Source organism: Corella eumyota, chromosome 2 (genome assembly GCF_963082875.1).
Source record: "Corella eumyota chromosome 2, kaCorEumy4.1, whole genome shotgun sequence".
In the NCBI taxonomy this organism is placed as follows: Eukaryota; Metazoa; Chordata; class Ascidiacea; order Phlebobranchia; family Corellidae; genus Corella; species Corella eumyota.
Genome location: NC_137491.1, coordinates 8,013,395 through 8,029,086, shown reverse-complemented (window position 1 = coordinate 8,029,086; position 15,692 = coordinate 8,013,395). Strand labels below are relative to the sequence as shown.

The following is a 15,692-nucleotide window of genomic DNA, read 5'->3' as shown; positions in this document are numbered from 1 at the left end:
CATAACTTTGATTAAGGTCTTGTTTTAAGTAAAATTTCGCGTAGGAATTTTTATTAACAAAAAAGGTAACTTTATGTAATTGCAATCAGCTAGGTATAACCCTTTTTAAATATACTTTTTATCTTTAAAACAAAAGTTTGAGTAATATTTTTCCAATTGCCTAAACTTTTAAAGTTTATTTAAAAATATGTCACTTTTTAAATAACAAACAGCTATATAAGTAAAGTTTTTCCTCGTGTGGAAAAAATCGAAGCAAGCATTAATCATGTTACCCTCGGGCACAATTGTTTGTTTTATTAAAAAGAAATTTTAACATTTGAAAATTCCTTATTTTTTGACAATTTAGCCTACAGCTTGCGCTAGATTCTTGCTGCATGTTGCGTCAACACAATAAACAAACCGTACAGATATTATTTCCGAATATGATACGGTGTTAATTTTAAATAATAGTAAAACCTAATATTGAAATCTTTGATTTAAAAAAGCAACGATTGCTTTGCAACAATTATCACGACTACGCTAAGTTTTAAAATTTAAAATGAATATAAGCGCTAATAATTTTATATATTACATAAAAAATAAAAATATTTAGGCATTGTCTTTGATGCTTTTTAACTAAAAATGATTAGGCGGGTCTATACATAGAATAAAAGAATAATACATACTTTAAGAACTTTAAACGACCTGTAGGTGTGTTGATTTCAACAAGCATTTATTGTTTTAATATTTACCCAAAACAAATTACTTTAAATAAAATAAATTACGTAACAAAAATAACCTACGTAACAAAAATAACCTACGTAAGCATGCTTGTGTACTTCGTATATAAATTACCGTTGGTAAACAAAACACAACAATTAATTTATAATGCATTAAAATAAATAAAAATTATCAATACGTTGTTTCCTTGACGTGGCAAATGTATGTTTTTATCAAACAACGTAAATATATAAAGCCTATATATATGGGTTGAAGATTTGTATATAGGTACCTATAATAATAATTTTTATAAAAATATATTACTTTATATTAAAGACTATAAAATTACATTTTCAGACAGCTAACTGTATTTCTAAAATATTAAGTTGTTTGGTTTAGTTTTAAAATGACGTCAGAGTTTGACATCAAAAATAAGGAAAATGATCAACCGAAGTGTGTCTACTCGTAAGTATTTTTCACTTACATCCGAAAAATATTCTAAGCAATATATCTATATAAACCTTGCGTTTAGAAATTAAATAAGTTTTCAAACTTGGCAGTAGACCAATGCAAGTTTTTAAAAGCTTAAAAGGTCATTAAGAAGTTAGATCTACTTTACACATTTGTAATTTTTATTAGAAAAAAATATGACAGTTGGTTGCGTTCTTTTAACCTGATAACGCCATCAGAGAATGTTATATTAAAAGACCGTTTTTTGCATCATGGATACCGCCCTAATTCCTCATCGTTTACTTATTGTCTACGAAGGTGAAGACTAACATTTTTTCTTATTTTAAGTTATGTTTTTGCATTAAAATCAAATATTTTTAACTGTTTCTAGTGCATTTTATCCAACTAACGAAACCCTGAATTTCTGGACTCATTTTATTCCGTTTGTTTACTTATTATTCCGGGGTTACTCGACTTTTTCTTCATTGGAGAATCCATATAATGCTCTGTACTATCCATATTGGGTCTTGATAATTGGTAAGGTTACTTTGATTAATTTTTATGGAAATTTACTAGTAATTAAAAGTAAGTAAATATTTAAAATGTTGGCCATTTAAAGTAAATGTTTTCGTTTAGCATTTAGTATTCTGCTGCTAACAAGTTCTTTAGCTCACCTGTTTCACTGTTACTCACCGGAGGCTCCAGACTTTTGTTTCTGTTGCGACTACTCAGCTGTTACGGTAGCATCACAAGCGATAGCGGTCGCTGCTTTGTATTATATTGCTCCTGTTTCTTGCTGCACTAATCAAATCTCTACTACAGGTAGAAAATGACACGCTATGAATTGGCGGTTTATGATAATCAAATAGTTTTTTTAATTATAATCTGTTAGTGGTTGTCGGTCGTACACATATTTTAAATAATTTTACTTTATTTTTTTTTAGGATTTCTGTTATCTATGCTGTGCTTTGGAACTGTGAACTTATGTGTAATTTCGATTTCTCGTTTTCCAAATCAAAAAGATACTAAAGTAATAAAAGTGTTACCTTTTATTTTGATGTTAGTATTTGGCTCGTTTTTCATCGTAATGAGGTAAGTTCATCCTCTTTGATTAGACCTGGGTTTTGGCATAATGCCTTTTAAATTGTAGTAAAAGGGTTTACACTGTAAATGGACATGTTAATCTGTATTTATACTTAGGTCGATGTCCTTGTGTAACGAAAGTGGAACAAAATGCAGTTTTTTTATACCGACTTTTTGGGATCTGTTTATTTTTGGTTTTGGCATATTCGTCGCTTGCTTGGTGTTTGTGGTTCAATTTCCAGAACGTTTTTATCCAGGTTAAAAATTTAATTTTTAATATTTTTGCTACCTTTAAAACTTTATACTGTCGTTTTAACTAGTTAATGATATTTCAATTACGTTATTTAAGGTTATTTTGACATTTTTGGTCATTCTCATCAAGTTTTTCACGTGGTCGTTGCTGCGCTTTTAATCCGGTACGTTAGCACGAATGAAGAAATCATCACAAAACTGTCCGTGCTTCATAAAAATGGGTAAGTTTAAACTTTATTTTAAACACAAACCTTGTCGTTTAAATGCACCCAGTTTTAATATACTAAAAATATATTTCTAGAAACGTTTCTTCGGAATTACTAGAAATAACATGGATGTCGACGTTCGGCTTTCTAATAATCAACATTTCAATTGGAATCTTTATCGTTTACAATGTTTTAAATATGCTAAAAAAAGGAAAGGTTAAAGATAAAAACATTTAATAAGTTGTTGGTTTTCACTTATGTCCTTCTTAGTCAATTGATGCCTGCATATACATTTATTTTTAAAATCAACGGTTTTACTATAGTTTATCAGTGTTTTTTTTAGAGTGGGCACTCCTTTTTTAATATAAAGGTAGCAAATATACAAGTTAAAAAGCAAATATATATAAGTTTAAAACAATAAATGCTAATCAATGATAAAACATTTTAATAAAAGCTTAGCAACCTTAAAAATATTGCAAAATTACGCCTAAGCAAAATTATTCAAAAAGGGTATTTTAAATAAACTACACTAGTGTCAATAAGAAAACTTTAATATTTAGTTTTTCAAGGCCAAATTCCTTTACGTGATGTGAATCCCAACTATACTCATCCAACTTTTTAATTTCCATTCCAACTTCATTAAACAATGATTCAAATTCATCATCTGTAATGGTGTAAGGGGGGCCCACAAATTTGGTAGCATCATAAATATATGTAATTAACAAATGCCTACCTTTGGAGTTTAACATTGCACTTATAGTTTTTACATAATTTGGTCGGTCTTTTACATTTATGGCTACAAAAGAGCCTTGATCCCATATAACATCAAATTTGCCCAAAACTTTGGGGGTTGCATCAAAAAAATCACCCTTAAATATTGTTATATCTTTTTCTTTTGCCTTGTAAACATCAAAAGGCTTAATCTGTGATTTTTCAAACTCTATTAAATTCTCTTCGAAAAAATCAAGCACGGCTTTCTCAGTAAATTCCAATCCAACAACCTCGTGACCTTTATCAGCAAGATAAACAAGATCAACTGTTTTTCCACATAATGGAATAAAAACACGACTTTTTTCCTTAGTGATCAACAAATTTTCATGTTTGATTAAATCCTCATCCGGTGTTGATTTGTGAAAATTGATAAAATTAACATCCCATCTTGTACTCCAATCCTCCAGAGTCAGATCAACATTTTCAACAACTCCGAAATCATTTATCTTTCTTTTACCATCTTTAGAACTCATTGCTAATTCTTTTTACAACTTATTTACTTACAATACAAACTTTCCTTAAAATTATAACTTTTAATTAGTTGCACAAAGTAATTTTTGAGGTGTTAAAATAACAATAAATACACAATAAGCAAAAAAATAACAGTGAATTAAACTTAAGCATATTAATTTGTTAATAAAAATTGCATATTTAGCAGTATTATAATTATAAAAAGTTAACACTTAAATAATAAAATTGTAAAAACTACTTAAATACAAATTATCAAAATTTTCAACAATAATAAAATTATAAAAAAAAATAATTGCATAAAGTAAATTAATAATGATAAAGATATTAAATTATTTGAAGGTTAAAAGAAAATTTTTGATAAAGAAAAAATCCAAACCCCAGGACACTCTTTTTGGACCAAAATCATCATACTCTTCAAGTTTCATGACCTTGAGATTTGCTTCACCAAACATTTCCACAATCTCAGAATCCGTTATGCTATGTGGGGGGCCAGTAAATTTATCAGGATCATATCTGAAGGCATTTAAAAGATATTTGCCATCTTTTTGAAGTAAAGAACTTATAACAGCTATGTATTTAGCTCTATTCACTGGATTTATAGCAGCAAATGACCCACGGTCCCAGATAGCATCAAACATACCTAAAACATCAGCAGTAGCCTTGAAAAAATCTCCTTGAAATATTGTGATATTCTTTTCCTTTGCTTTAAAAACACCATATGATAAAACTTGTGATTTGGTAAAACTAAGAGCATTTTGATCAAAAAACTCCTTTACAGCTATTTCTGAGTATTCCACTCCAACAACTTCTTGACCTTTATTAGCAAAATAAATAAGATCAAGCGTTTTTCCACATAGTGGAATGAAAACCCGACCTTTTTTCTCGGTAATCAACAATTTTGCATGCTTTGCCAAATCCGGATGGGCTACGTTTTTATGAAAGTGTGTAGCATTTTTCTCCCATATGTTTTTCCAAAAATCCAATTCCGAGACGAATTCTGCCTTGTCGTTTTCTGTTAAACCTAAATTCATTGCATTTCGTGAGGTATTGAGGGTCAGTTAACTAATACATAGCGGGGTATATTGTAACTGTCAGCAATTTTTATTTTGCTGACTAAGGAATTTTCACGATTTTATCCCCAAAGCCAAACCCTTAACAAATATTAAACTAAAAAAATTACTGCAACATTTGAAATAAAAGAGCGATGTTTAAAAAGTGTTATTAGATATAAACTAAGTTGAAATGTATGCGGTTGATTAACTTAAAAAATGCCTAAAACAAAAGTAAGCTTTTAATTGATTGAATTGGCAGTATTTGACCTTTTACTAAACAATATCTTAGCATATTGGTAACTAACAGGCGTAAAATTATTTTATACCATTTATTCAAAATAATCTTTTTTAGGTATTATAACTAAAAAAATAATATTCGGCAACCCTGTTTGGCTTGCAATTACATTTTTATATTTACTATTTAACTAAGTTTTTCTTGATGTTTACGTTCATGTTTTCTTTGTCTGCTTGTTGAAGTTTAGCTGTCTGATTAGTTTAATGTACTGTAAAATTAAAGAAAGGTTACATTTTTTATGTTTACGTTGTATATTTGTTTCGGTAATAACAGTTTTGAATTTCATGTCGTCACTCGTAAATTTTTTTTAACATTTAAATATTTCAATAGTCTGATAGTATCAAGCTGTAAAATTAATAAACTACATACACGAAAATACTTTTAGAATTTCTAATGATTGGTTACTGCATGTTAAGTTATTTTGGTATTCAAGTTCTGTAAATAGGTTGCACCATTTTTATATTTAACTTTGCAGTTTAAAATTAAATATATATTTTTTATTTTAGAATATATTAAATAAATTTATTCTTTTATGTTGTGCAGCAGCGATAGTAATAATGCTGACATGTAAAAGGTGTAAATTGTTATTTATTTTTTGTCATTAAGTAGTGAAAAATGTCAGTCCGACCTGGCCGATCTTCGATTCTACAGCAAATAGGTCCTCTCAAACAAAAACAACAACTTATACAAAAGCAAAACACTAACAATCCACACAAACAACACATGGATAAAATGAAGTAAAAACTTTATATTTTTTGTTTTTGGATAACTATATTTTTATTCATTATATATATAGATTAACTTTGTTATTATGTGTATGTATTTAAACAACAACTAAATTAATTAATGATTTGTTTTAGCCTTCCGGAGCCTTCTACGTTAAGTAGCCCAGAGCTTCATGTTTTATATTTACAGCAAGGAATATCTGCTTATTTGGAATCAGTTCAGGTATTGCTCAAGTTTTGTTGACACTTTTAACATGGGTCCGCTAATTATATGGTGCAATAAATCATGTTAATTTTAAGACAATGCTCAACTACTACCAAACTATTTTTACATTTACATGTATTTTGGTTAATATAATTTTGATATATATATACATTTTTTATTTTACTTTGATAGATGGTGTGTAAAACTGGATCTTGGTTAGCTGAATCTTTAACTTTATTGCTACAAGATACATCATCAGAAAACACTGCACTTACCATGAAAAACAAATTTTCTAAAATGCTAAACATTTCAGTTACATTAAGTGTTTATGTAAGTAACATGATTATGTGACTTATTGGATAAGCTTTTTGTATTTATAAACCCGAATACTTGTTGTGGCCTTAGGTAACAAATTGTTTATTAATTAGCAATAATTTTTTATAATGTTGTTATTTTTTTATTTATAGACAAAAAATGAGCTAGCTAAATTGTTGATGGACCTAACAATACCAAATAACAACAACAATAATCACATTCAAGTTATGACACAATGGAAAAATCAAAACTCAAAGGTGGATTAAGCAATATTGTAGAGTGTTTAAAATATTCTTTGTTTAAAGATCCAACTGCGTTATGTCACTTTACTGTATTCAAACATTTTAAATTATTTATGTCCTTTTCAAAACTGTTAAATGTTACAGGTGTTGGAAAAATGTATAGGATATCTAAGAAATCTGCAAACCACAGTGTTTGGAGAATTTGTAGAGGAAAATGCTTTAAGTCAAAGTGAATCTCAGGTAAAAAGACTTAAAAAAAGATACATAATAAAGATAATAACATAATGGTTAACACAAATAAATAAAACATATTTTTATGCAATTGTTTTATGAATTTAGACAGGTGACATAAAAGCTACTGACATTACAACAGAAAAAGAAAGTAAAAACAAAAATGTGACATTATCACAAGAGAGTAACAATGATGAAATTAATCCGAAAAAGAACCAATTTGAAAGTGAATGGAATCAGCTTTGTAATCGTGAAAAATGTGTTAGTTCTTGGATATGCACAAAACAGGTAAAAATGCATCAAAGTAAAGGATCATATATAAAGTTTAAAGTGAGCATATTGGTAAAACCATTAGTTAAACCATAACTTTTGTTATAAGATGACGAACAGTTTAAGAAAAACCTCTGGACTTAATGAAGCTGAAATTCAAACTTTGTTAGACTCAACAAAACTATCTGACTCGCATCTTAAAAAGTTGAACCAAAAGATTTCTTCTGCACTAAGGGTATAGGAAATTTTTCATAGTATTTAAAAATGAGTTTCCTTAAATAAAATAATAGCAATTAGCAATTTGTCTATGATATAAAAATAAAATGCTGATGTTTAAAAATACATTTTTTTAAAAAATTAGAGCTATGAGTCAATGATCAGAGGAATGGCATTACCAATTGTCACTGTCCAAGGAGCTTTTTATATGGCACCCTTGCAAGCTAAATCGGCGTTGACAAATTGTTGCAGCATGAAGGAAATTGAACAAGTAAGACATATACCAAAAAACTGTGTATTTAAACAGCCTCTGGTTTTAACTTGTCCTTGTGTACAAGCTTTTTCTTATATACATGTAAAAAGATTTTTGAAATTTAAATCCTTTATTATTAGGGAATTCAAAGATTACCAGTTGGTCAGTTCCTACATTGTGAACTACCTTTGATGCAATTTAAGGTTTTGAATCAAGAATTTCTTTCCGATTCAACTAATCCCCTGGAAAATGCAACATTGAAATCGGTAAAGTTGATTTTTGATAAAACATAGTTTCGAATATTTATTTAAAATATTTGTTTTTAATTTTTTTTATTTTTAAATGAATAGGCCAAAACTCTTTAAAATATTTTTTTTAGAATGCTGTGACCCAGTTGATTCAATCCACAAACCACAAGTTAACACTAGGTGAAACAACCAACCTAACATCGGAAATTCTCGGTGAATTATGCCCAGCAAGGTGGAGGTCACATGCTAAAGCTACTTTACAATTATTATTTGGAAACTCTGGATTGGTAAATATAGAAAATAAACTGTGTAAAATTTCAATTTTTTTTATTAAACGAAAATTTGTTATTAAAGGTTATGTTGTAAAATATGTTAATGTAGCACATTTTTTAATTCTATTTTTAAAGCCCAACAATGATAAACCTAATATGGAATTTAAAGAGACGCCTTGCTATTTAATAGGACAAGGTGTTTACTAAGTCGTTAAATCGGCATTTTTATGATCATTCTGTAATAAAATAACAATCATGGCAATAACCTTGTTGTTATATTTATAAAGGTTGTTATAGACACAATTGAAAATGATTCAAAGTCAAAAAACACTGCTTTTGTCACCCAGAAATCATCATTTATTGTTGTGGTAGTGCCATCAACATGGTAAACAATTTTTTTTCTTTGTTAATATAGCTTATTTGGTATTTATGTCAAATCTTCTCTGATACAACTTTACCCTAAACAAACCGATCTAATAAATCCTTTTTGTTGATGGTTTCTTTTAACAAAGTAAAAGTATTTCAACCCTGAGGGTTATTTTGTCGCCAGGTTGAATTAACTGATCATCCTAATATGGAATAAATAAATAAATTAGCTGTTATGTAAATACATTATCATGTATTTAAATTTATTCTTAAAATTTGTATTTTTAGGTGTATTAAGGAGGATCCTGGAACCATGTTTTTATTGCATAGAAATGTGGATCCTGATAAAACAATTGTAAACATTCAAGTTCGTTATATCGCTGTTTACAACATCAAATCTGCAGCAAACCAAAAGTAAATCCTTTTTTTAGTTAAATCTATTTAAAATAAACAGTGCTGGCATAGCAGGTTTATAGGATAACTTTTAAGATATTTGTAATTTAGGTGTCATAAGTTAAGTTTTGATTTTTTTTGTAGGTTTGAACCTGGGGTATTTGTAGAGGCAAGCCTCAGAAATGCATTCGGAAAAGGAAAGGACAACACATCAGCGTCAGTGTGGATGAGACAACAAAACAACCCAGAAGCTGTAGCAAAAATCTCTACCATTAATACAGCCGGAAAAAATAAAGTTGAAGAACAAACTTTAAAGGAAGAATCTTTTGTAAATGAAACTGGGGCAACTTCAGATACGGAAGGTAATGTCATGTGTAAATCATTTTCTATTTTGTAACATTATTTAAGGTTGACGTAAAAGTTTAATTTTATATTTCTTTTATTGCATTTATTTTTTGTATACCAACTTAACTAACAAAAACAGTAAAAATTAAGTATTTTTTTAAAGAAAAATCAGACTCAGAGGAAGCTGTACAAGATGTTATTAAACTTCTATCCGGAAGTTTAAATATCAGGAAAGCAAATGTGATGAGAGAAAAACTTAAGTCGGCTGAAAATGTAAGCTGACAAATTAATAATTTATTTTTAAAATTTTTAAAACTTCTTTTTTAAATTTTTAGATGGATGTAGAAAAAGGCCAAAATGATTCTGGAAATTTATCGGTAAGTAAATTTAAAAACTTAAAATTTAGTTTGTGGTTTAAAAATTTGGTATATTTTTTTTAATTATTTTAAATCCTTAGGGATCTTTCAAAAACTCGACCAACACAACGTCAAGAGAAAATCCTACAGACACCAGTGGTGTGTAAAATATTTAATACCTTTTTTTTTAAATTTATACCCAATTTTTTTAGTTCATTTTTAAGAATAAAGTTTTGATGTTATTTAATGTTAATTTCAGATGAAGGAAGCAACACAACCCCAAAGCCCTCCAAAAAATCAAACACACTTCCCAATACATCCCAGCCAAATTCAATCCCACTATCCCGAAAAACCTACTCTAATCGTCAATCCGCACCAAAATCTGCATCATTCTCAGCATTTGATAAATCAACTAGAAAGAGATTTCAAAAACCTATACTTCTTGTCCGTAACACAATGCAAGGACAACGAGGCAATCAAACTAATGTTCACAACAACATTTTGCACTCGATTCAACAGCAGAAGCAACAGACACTTTACTTACAGCCACAACTTGGTAAATTTCAGTATCCTGTATACCAAACCATTCAGCAACCTGAGAATAAAGGTTTTCCATCTCCAGTGCTGTTTCAACCCCACATGCAAAACCCAGTGATCTTGCAAGCCTTACCAAGATCTCAATCTCCAGTTACATTTTACCCAACCCAAAATGCAGTCAACAACCCTGCTGTTAATCCCACATCGAGCTCAAACATGCCACCTGGTGTTTTTAAATCGACTTCTGTAACTGACATGGCATCTCTTTTACAACATCAGCTGCAACAACAACGCCTGCAACAAGATAATCAACAACAACAACAACAGCAGCAGCAGCAGCAGCAACATGATCAGTTAATAAAGCGGCAAAATCTACAAGGCAATAATTCTTATCTAGCTAACCATGGTGTAAATATGCAACACTATGCCCATGGTAATATTTCCCATATGGTCAACACAGAAAGCATGTCCCACAGTGGTAGCACTCACCCACCAACAAACTTGGATAACTACAAGTTTCTTCAGGATAAACCAAACCTAAGAAGTCACCAAACATCATCTTTACCACATGCTGAGCGTCTTCTTTCTTCGAATGAGGAGATGCATAATTTACTTACAAAACAAGATCATTTAGGTATTGATATTTAGAATCATAGGTTAGGCCTATGGTTTGAATATACTGATTTTAAAATGTTAATATTTAGGCCCAATTGGGAGTCCAGTCTCGACAAGAAGAATTCCACAAAATGAAGAACCAAGGTCAAGTAATACATGGCCTTATGCCAATCGAAATCCTGCTTTGTATCCCAATTTTCCAGGCAAGAACCTAAATTTATTGCTTAAAAACTAGAATGTTACTTAAACTTACAGCTAACAATTGTTAAAATTTTACAGGATCAGAACCAGAGTATGCTGAATACATAGCAGGTCTTAATAATGCCTTACAAAGGAAAGGAAATACAGGCACAGACCAAGGCAATGAAGATTTGCCTGAGCAAAGGTATTTAATGGACTTATCATATTTACTTAATGTAAAACATGTGTTTTATTTTTAATACCTTTTAATGTAGAAATGAATGGGCAACCACATCACAAGATCTAAATAATTCAGGAAACTCCTTCAATGCTTTCTCGACACCTGATTTGGTTCAACATATTATGCCGAGGTATGTTTATTTTCTAATTTATGGTAAATTATACAATGTTTGTATTTAAAATGTAATTTGCAAAATAAACTTTATTTTTAGAAAAAGTTCAACTCCAAGTGACGATGACCTTGTAAGTATTTAAATTGTTTAAAAATTATTGGTAAATAGTACGCTTTGTACATTTTTTAAGCTGCATTTTTACAGACCAAGCAAGTAGCCGGAAAATCTGGCCCCTGGCGACAATGGCAAATGTGGCCTACTGGAGCAAACAATTCTGGCAATCAAGGGTGGCCATGGGAAACTGAGCAGAATTCAGGAGGTCAATATGCAAACTATTCCAATGAGCCTGGTTATGGCCTTGATAACTTGTCAGATGCTGGTAATGAGCGTGATATGTAACTCTTATTGTAAATTTTGTATTTAAATGTAAAGTAACAGGGTATATTTAACAAGTTCCAAATTTAGCTATGCTATTTATGGAGCATTAACAACTATGCTGGTTTCGATTAATTTGTTGTATTTATTGTCTACTTTTTAATATAAAATACCTTACAACATTTTATGTGTTGTTGTTGCATATTGCTTAAATGTTTTGTAAAATTTATGAACATTTGAAGTGTAGATTTTTTACATGTTTAGTCCAGTATTTAAGTTTTATTATCTTTAAACCCTAATAAACTGCCAATTTGGTAAGTTTATGTCAAAAAAAGCCACAGTTGTGCTACTTATGTGTTTTTTAAAGTATATATTTATGGTGTGCTCTGCATATTAACCCCTCTGGCAGCAGGCTGCATTTTTGTATTTTTTTTTAACTTATTTACTTTTTCTTTTCCTCTGCGAGGTATTATTAAGTCCAATGATGTTAATCCTTATGTTGCACTTTATGGAATCAAAACTATCATGTGTTTTCCGATATTTCTATTTTGGGGAAAAATTTTAATTTTTTTGTCAAATTTCTAAAATTAAAAAGAGTTAATTAAATTCTATGGATCTTATCAACGTTTTTTTCGATTTTTCTGCCTTAATTTGTTTGTTGCTTGTTCAATAAATAATTGTGGTTGAATATTTAAGACTTCACTAAATTAATAAAGCTTTAGTGTCAAGTGTTTTAAAATATACTTGTCTCTTAAAAAAACAGCTTTATGTAGTTTTAAAATTTTTATATGCAAATATGGCTACTACGGAAAACTTCTTCAATCAATTATTAGCTACACAGAGATGTGCTAAATGCACATGAGAAATATACAAGAAATAAGTTGACAGCGAAAAAACGGCAGTATTAAAAAACACAAACAAACAACTTTTCCTAGATTAGGGGTTCTATTTGCTATCTTGAATAGGATAATAAAAGTTGAGTGTGTTGTTATCATTTTGGCCAGTTTAATTAAGCGTTCCTAGCTATTATTCTTGTTTCCAAAAATTCCTAGTTGACTTTTAAAGAAAGCAAACTCCTAGTTGACTTTTTAAGAAACCATCCTATTTTCCTATACATGGGAATTGATAATCTTGCCTATGGGGTTGCGTCCTAACGTTGATATTAGCCCTATCTTATGATTGGAATGAGTGTGCGCCTATCCCTATCTTCAAGACTTAAACCCCCTACCTGAACAAAGATATAGGTCATTACACAACAAACAAAATAACCCACAACAGTGTATCATCAATCTGTAAAATATAATAAAATGGAAACTCATTTATGTTTCGACCCAGCATCATAATACTTACTTGTGAGATATATCAAAAGTATATATTAAATAAGTGAATTAGGTTTAAAGTTTTAAGATTTAAGCTAATTTTCTGACCACTTAATTAGCTTTAGGTTATATACTTAACCATCTGCAAGTAGTTGCTTGCCTAGAAGTATGAAGTCAAGATGTTGGTTAATATACAATGCACAATTGCAGCATTGTTCAATCAACTCAGATTTTGGAAAAAATGTGATTAACGGAACAAATGAGTTCAAAGGCACAATTTTTATGCGAATTAAAAAAAATTAAAACTAATATCTATAAGAATTAAATATATTAAAAAGGTGTTTAACCATTAAAAAAATTAGTCTTTGCAGCCTACCCACCTAGGAAATATGTTGTTTGTTGTTTTAATATCTGCCTCCCCCATTATAATTGTTGTTGTTATAGCCCCCATAACCCCCGTTATTGCCATATCCACCACCATACCCGCCATATCCACTCCCTCCTCCTCCTCCTCCTCCTCCCCCTCCAGACCCATAACCACCTAAAAAGTAAAACATTCAAAAATTAAACATTTGAAATTTAATTAAGGCAATTTTTATAAATATTTACCCCCATAAGGCCCTCCAGATCGCTGTCCATATTGTCCTTTCATTGGTCCATAATTCGATGAATTTCCTCCATAACCTGGTCCATACCCATCATCATAACCACCATATCCATCATATCCTAAAAATATAATTTGATGTTTGTAAATATTTACTAACGTTATAATATATTTATAAACATTTATCTTACCTCCCCCATAGTTGTCATTATACCCATCATTGTAACCACCATTGTATCCACGATCCCCATATCCACCTCCCCCACCATATCCTAAAAGAAAAAAACAATTATAGATTTTTTAATTTAAAATAATTTTTTGGTAGCTTAGAGAGCAAATGTTTTTATGGTTACCTCCTTGATTGTATCTTCCTCCTCCGCCATATCCTCCTCCACCGTACCCACCTCTGGAGTAGTTTCGACCTAAAATTATGTATAGTTGAATAAATTTCATGAAATATTAAAAATAAGAAATCAAAATTATTACCTCTTCCCCCTCCTCCACTTCCTCGGCCGGAATATTGTCTTTCCTCTGCTAAATTAACAAATATTTTTTTAAGTGACAAGCTTAATTCAGTCACAGAATTATGAAAATAAAAAAATAAATTTTTAATATTAACTCTTTTGTCTGGCTTTATCCATTTCAACTTTCGACAGCGCTTTTTTAATTTCGCATTGTATTCCATTAATTTCAATTTTCTTTTTAGCTAAATAAAAGAAAAAAATTTAATTTATAGGATAAATTTATACAAAACCATTTAAAAAATTTAATTAATTTACCAACTAGTTTATCCACAGTGTCAAAATCTTTGAAGGTTACAAACACAAATCCTCGCGATTTGTTCGATTCTTTATTAACAGGTATTTCACAAAATTCTATTTCTCCAAATTCCACAAAATGGTCTGAAACATAAAATTAATAACTAGTTTCGATTTTTAAATACAATAATTTTAATATGCAAAGCTTTTTTAAATTACCTTTTAGCATTTGTTCATCTACTTCATGGCCTTCTCCCAATCCACCGATAAAAATCTTTTTTACTTGAACATGTGCACCTGGCTTATTTGATTCCTGCAATTAAAATTTCATATTTTGGTATACAAAATTACAAAAAAAATTAACAAAGACATTTTCTGATTATATCAGAAAAATTTTTGGCGTTACAAACCTCACGAGAAACTGCTCTTTTTACATCAACTTCTCTGCCTTGTAAAGAATGTGGGCGATCGGCCATACATTTATCGGCCTAAAAACATGAAATAAAATATCATAATTAACACAATAACTAGGATTACAAAATTTAATACATCAAGGTAAGACATTTAAAAAGATTTAAATTTATGCAAAAAAGTGACAAAATTGAATTCATGATGTTAAAACAAAACTCTTAAAATTCAAATACCTGTTCTTCTAGTTCATAAGTAACAAATCCAAAACCCTTCGATTGATGGGAATGTCCATCTTTGATCACTACACTATCTTCAATGGTTCCATATACTGCAAAGTGATCATGTAAATTCTCATCTGTTGTTTCAAAAGAAAGACCTCCTATAAAGAGTTTTCTAGACTGTTCTTCTTCACTTAAACCCTTCTGTTAGTTTCAAAAACGCGATTTATAATTACAGGCAGACATACAACAATGGTGCTTATAAAAAACTAAAGTTAGAATTTTTTTATTTAATTAAACACAATAACAAAAACATAAAGCACTTACCGGCATTTTGTGTAGTTGGTATAAACGTGCAGACGTAGACTTTACGTTAAAATACAACCAAAAATATGACTTTATGCGATTTCGCCCGTTTGTTTAAAGTAGAAGCAAACAAAGTAGAAAAAACGGGAACGTCCGGACCTACACAAGCGAAAAATATCAGGAAGGCAATAACAAAATTTAACTGGGTCTTAAAGGTTTTCAATAAAGAAAAAAAAAATTTACATGTTATAATTTTACAAATACAAAAAAATATGTAACAACGTGATAAAGATTCGTTCA

The 15,692-nt window shown here is 29.8% G+C and overlaps 5 protein-coding genes across 5 annotated transcripts; 2 read left to right on the top strand and 3 right to left on the bottom strand.

Annotated features, from left to right (window-relative positions):
* Positions 1-1,105: 1,105 nt before the first annotated feature.
* LOC145742307 (membrane progestin receptor gamma-like) lies at positions 1,106-3,070 on the top strand. The gene is made up of 8 exons (XM_082560090.1): positions 1,106-1,164; positions 1,339-1,467; positions 1,541-1,686; positions 1,786-1,971; positions 2,094-2,241; positions 2,350-2,489; positions 2,582-2,705; positions 2,786-3,070. The coding sequence occupies exons 1-8, from the start codon at positions 1,106-1,108 to the stop codon at positions 2,925-2,927; spliced, it is 1,074 nt and encodes a 357-aa protein (XP_082416216.1). The 3' UTR covers positions 2,928-3,070.
* On the bottom strand, positions 2,830-4,072 carry LOC145742185 (thiopurine S-methyltransferase-like). The gene has a single exon (XM_082559966.1). It carries the CDS (start codon positions 3,932-3,934, stop codon positions 3,215-3,217), a length of 720 nt encoding a protein of 239 aa, XP_082416092.1. The 5' UTR covers positions 3,935-4,072; the 3' UTR covers positions 2,830-3,214.
* A 189-nt stretch (positions 4,073-4,261) lies between these two features.
* LOC145742186 (thiopurine S-methyltransferase-like) lies at positions 4,262-4,978 on the bottom strand. Its single transcript, XM_082559967.1, has one exon. It carries the CDS (start codon positions 4,961-4,963, stop codon positions 4,262-4,264), a length of 702 nt encoding a protein of 233 aa, XP_082416093.1. The 5' UTR covers positions 4,964-4,978.
* Positions 4,979-5,807: 829 nt separating this feature from the next.
* Positions 5,808-12,460, top strand: LOC145741995 (uncharacterized). Its single transcript, XM_082559720.1, has 22 exons — positions 5,808-6,016; positions 6,140-6,227; positions 6,402-6,539; positions 6,677-6,781; positions 6,911-7,006; positions 7,106-7,285; positions 7,377-7,502; positions 7,629-7,754; positions 7,877-8,002; positions 8,116-8,271; positions 8,544-8,641; positions 8,911-9,036; positions 9,160-9,377; positions 9,524-9,633; positions 9,696-9,737; positions 9,818-9,875; positions 9,976-10,887; positions 10,958-11,071; positions 11,148-11,253; positions 11,324-11,419; positions 11,501-11,531; positions 11,606-12,460. The coding sequence occupies exons 1-22, from the start codon at positions 5,895-5,897 to the stop codon at positions 11,798-11,800; spliced, it is 3,369 nt and encodes a 1,122-aa protein (XP_082415846.1). The 5' UTR covers positions 5,808-5,894; the 3' UTR covers positions 11,801-12,460.
* On the bottom strand, positions 12,423-15,560 carry LOC145741996 (heterogeneous nuclear ribonucleoprotein A1-like). Its single transcript, XM_082559721.1, has 11 exons — positions 15,414-15,560; positions 15,102-15,290; positions 14,868-14,945; positions 14,677-14,770; positions 14,479-14,601; positions 14,319-14,405; positions 14,186-14,233; positions 14,053-14,121; positions 13,891-13,971; positions 13,705-13,821; positions 12,423-13,636 (listed from the first exon to the last, which is right to left on the bottom strand). Exons 1-11 carry the CDS (start codon positions 15,417-15,419, stop codon positions 13,500-13,502), a joined length of 1,029 nt encoding a protein of 342 aa, XP_082415847.1. The 5' UTR covers positions 15,420-15,560; the 3' UTR covers positions 12,423-13,499.
* Between the last annotated feature and the right edge of the window lie 132 nt (positions 15,561-15,692).

What these genes read in the sequence shown, in the direction of transcription:
- LOC145742185 (XM_082559966.1), bottom strand. Translation starts at nt 3,934, where the DNA reads ATGAGTTCTAAAGATGGTAAAAGAAAGATAAATGATTTCGGAGTTGTT.
- LOC145742307 (XM_082560090.1), top strand. Translation starts at nt 1,106, where the DNA reads ATGACGTCAGAGTTTGACATCAAAAATAAGGAAAATGATCAACCGAAG. An exon ending in TAATCAAATCTCTACTACAG is followed by an intron (nt 1,972 to 2,093) that starts GTAGAAAATGAC and finishes ATTTTTTTTTAG; the next exon opens with GATTTCTGTTATCTATGCTG. An exon ending in TCCGTGCTTCATAAAAATGG is followed by an intron (nt 2,706 to 2,785) that starts GTAAGTTTAAAC and finishes ATATATTTCTAG; the next exon opens with AAACGTTTCTTCGGAATTAC.
- LOC145742186 (XM_082559967.1), bottom strand. Translation starts at nt 4,963, where the DNA reads ATGAATTTAGGTTTAACAGAAAACGACAAGGCAGAATTCGTCTCGGAA.
- LOC145741995 (XM_082559720.1), top strand. Translation starts at nt 5,895, where the DNA reads ATGTCAGTCCGACCTGGCCGATCTTCGATTCTACAGCAAATAGGTCCT. An exon ending in CTTGGATATGCACAAAACAG is followed by an intron (nt 7,286 to 7,376) that starts GTAAAAATGCAT and finishes TTTTGTTATAAG; the next exon opens with ATGACGAACAGTTTAAGAAA. An exon ending in TACAAAACAAGATCATTTAG is followed by an intron (nt 10,888 to 10,957) that starts GTATTGATATTT and finishes GTTAATATTTAG; the next exon opens with GCCCAATTGGGAGTCCAGTC.
- LOC145741996 (XM_082559721.1), bottom strand. An exon ending in AAGTGGAGGAGGGGGAAGAG is followed by an intron (nt 14,122 to 14,185) that starts GTAATAATTTTG and finishes ACATAATTTTAG; the next exon opens with GTCGAAACTACTCCAGAGGT. An exon ending in AGGAAGATACAATCAAGGAG is followed by an intron (nt 13,972 to 14,052) that starts GTAACCATAAAA and finishes TTTTTCTTTTAG; the next exon opens with GATATGGTGGGGGAGGTGGA.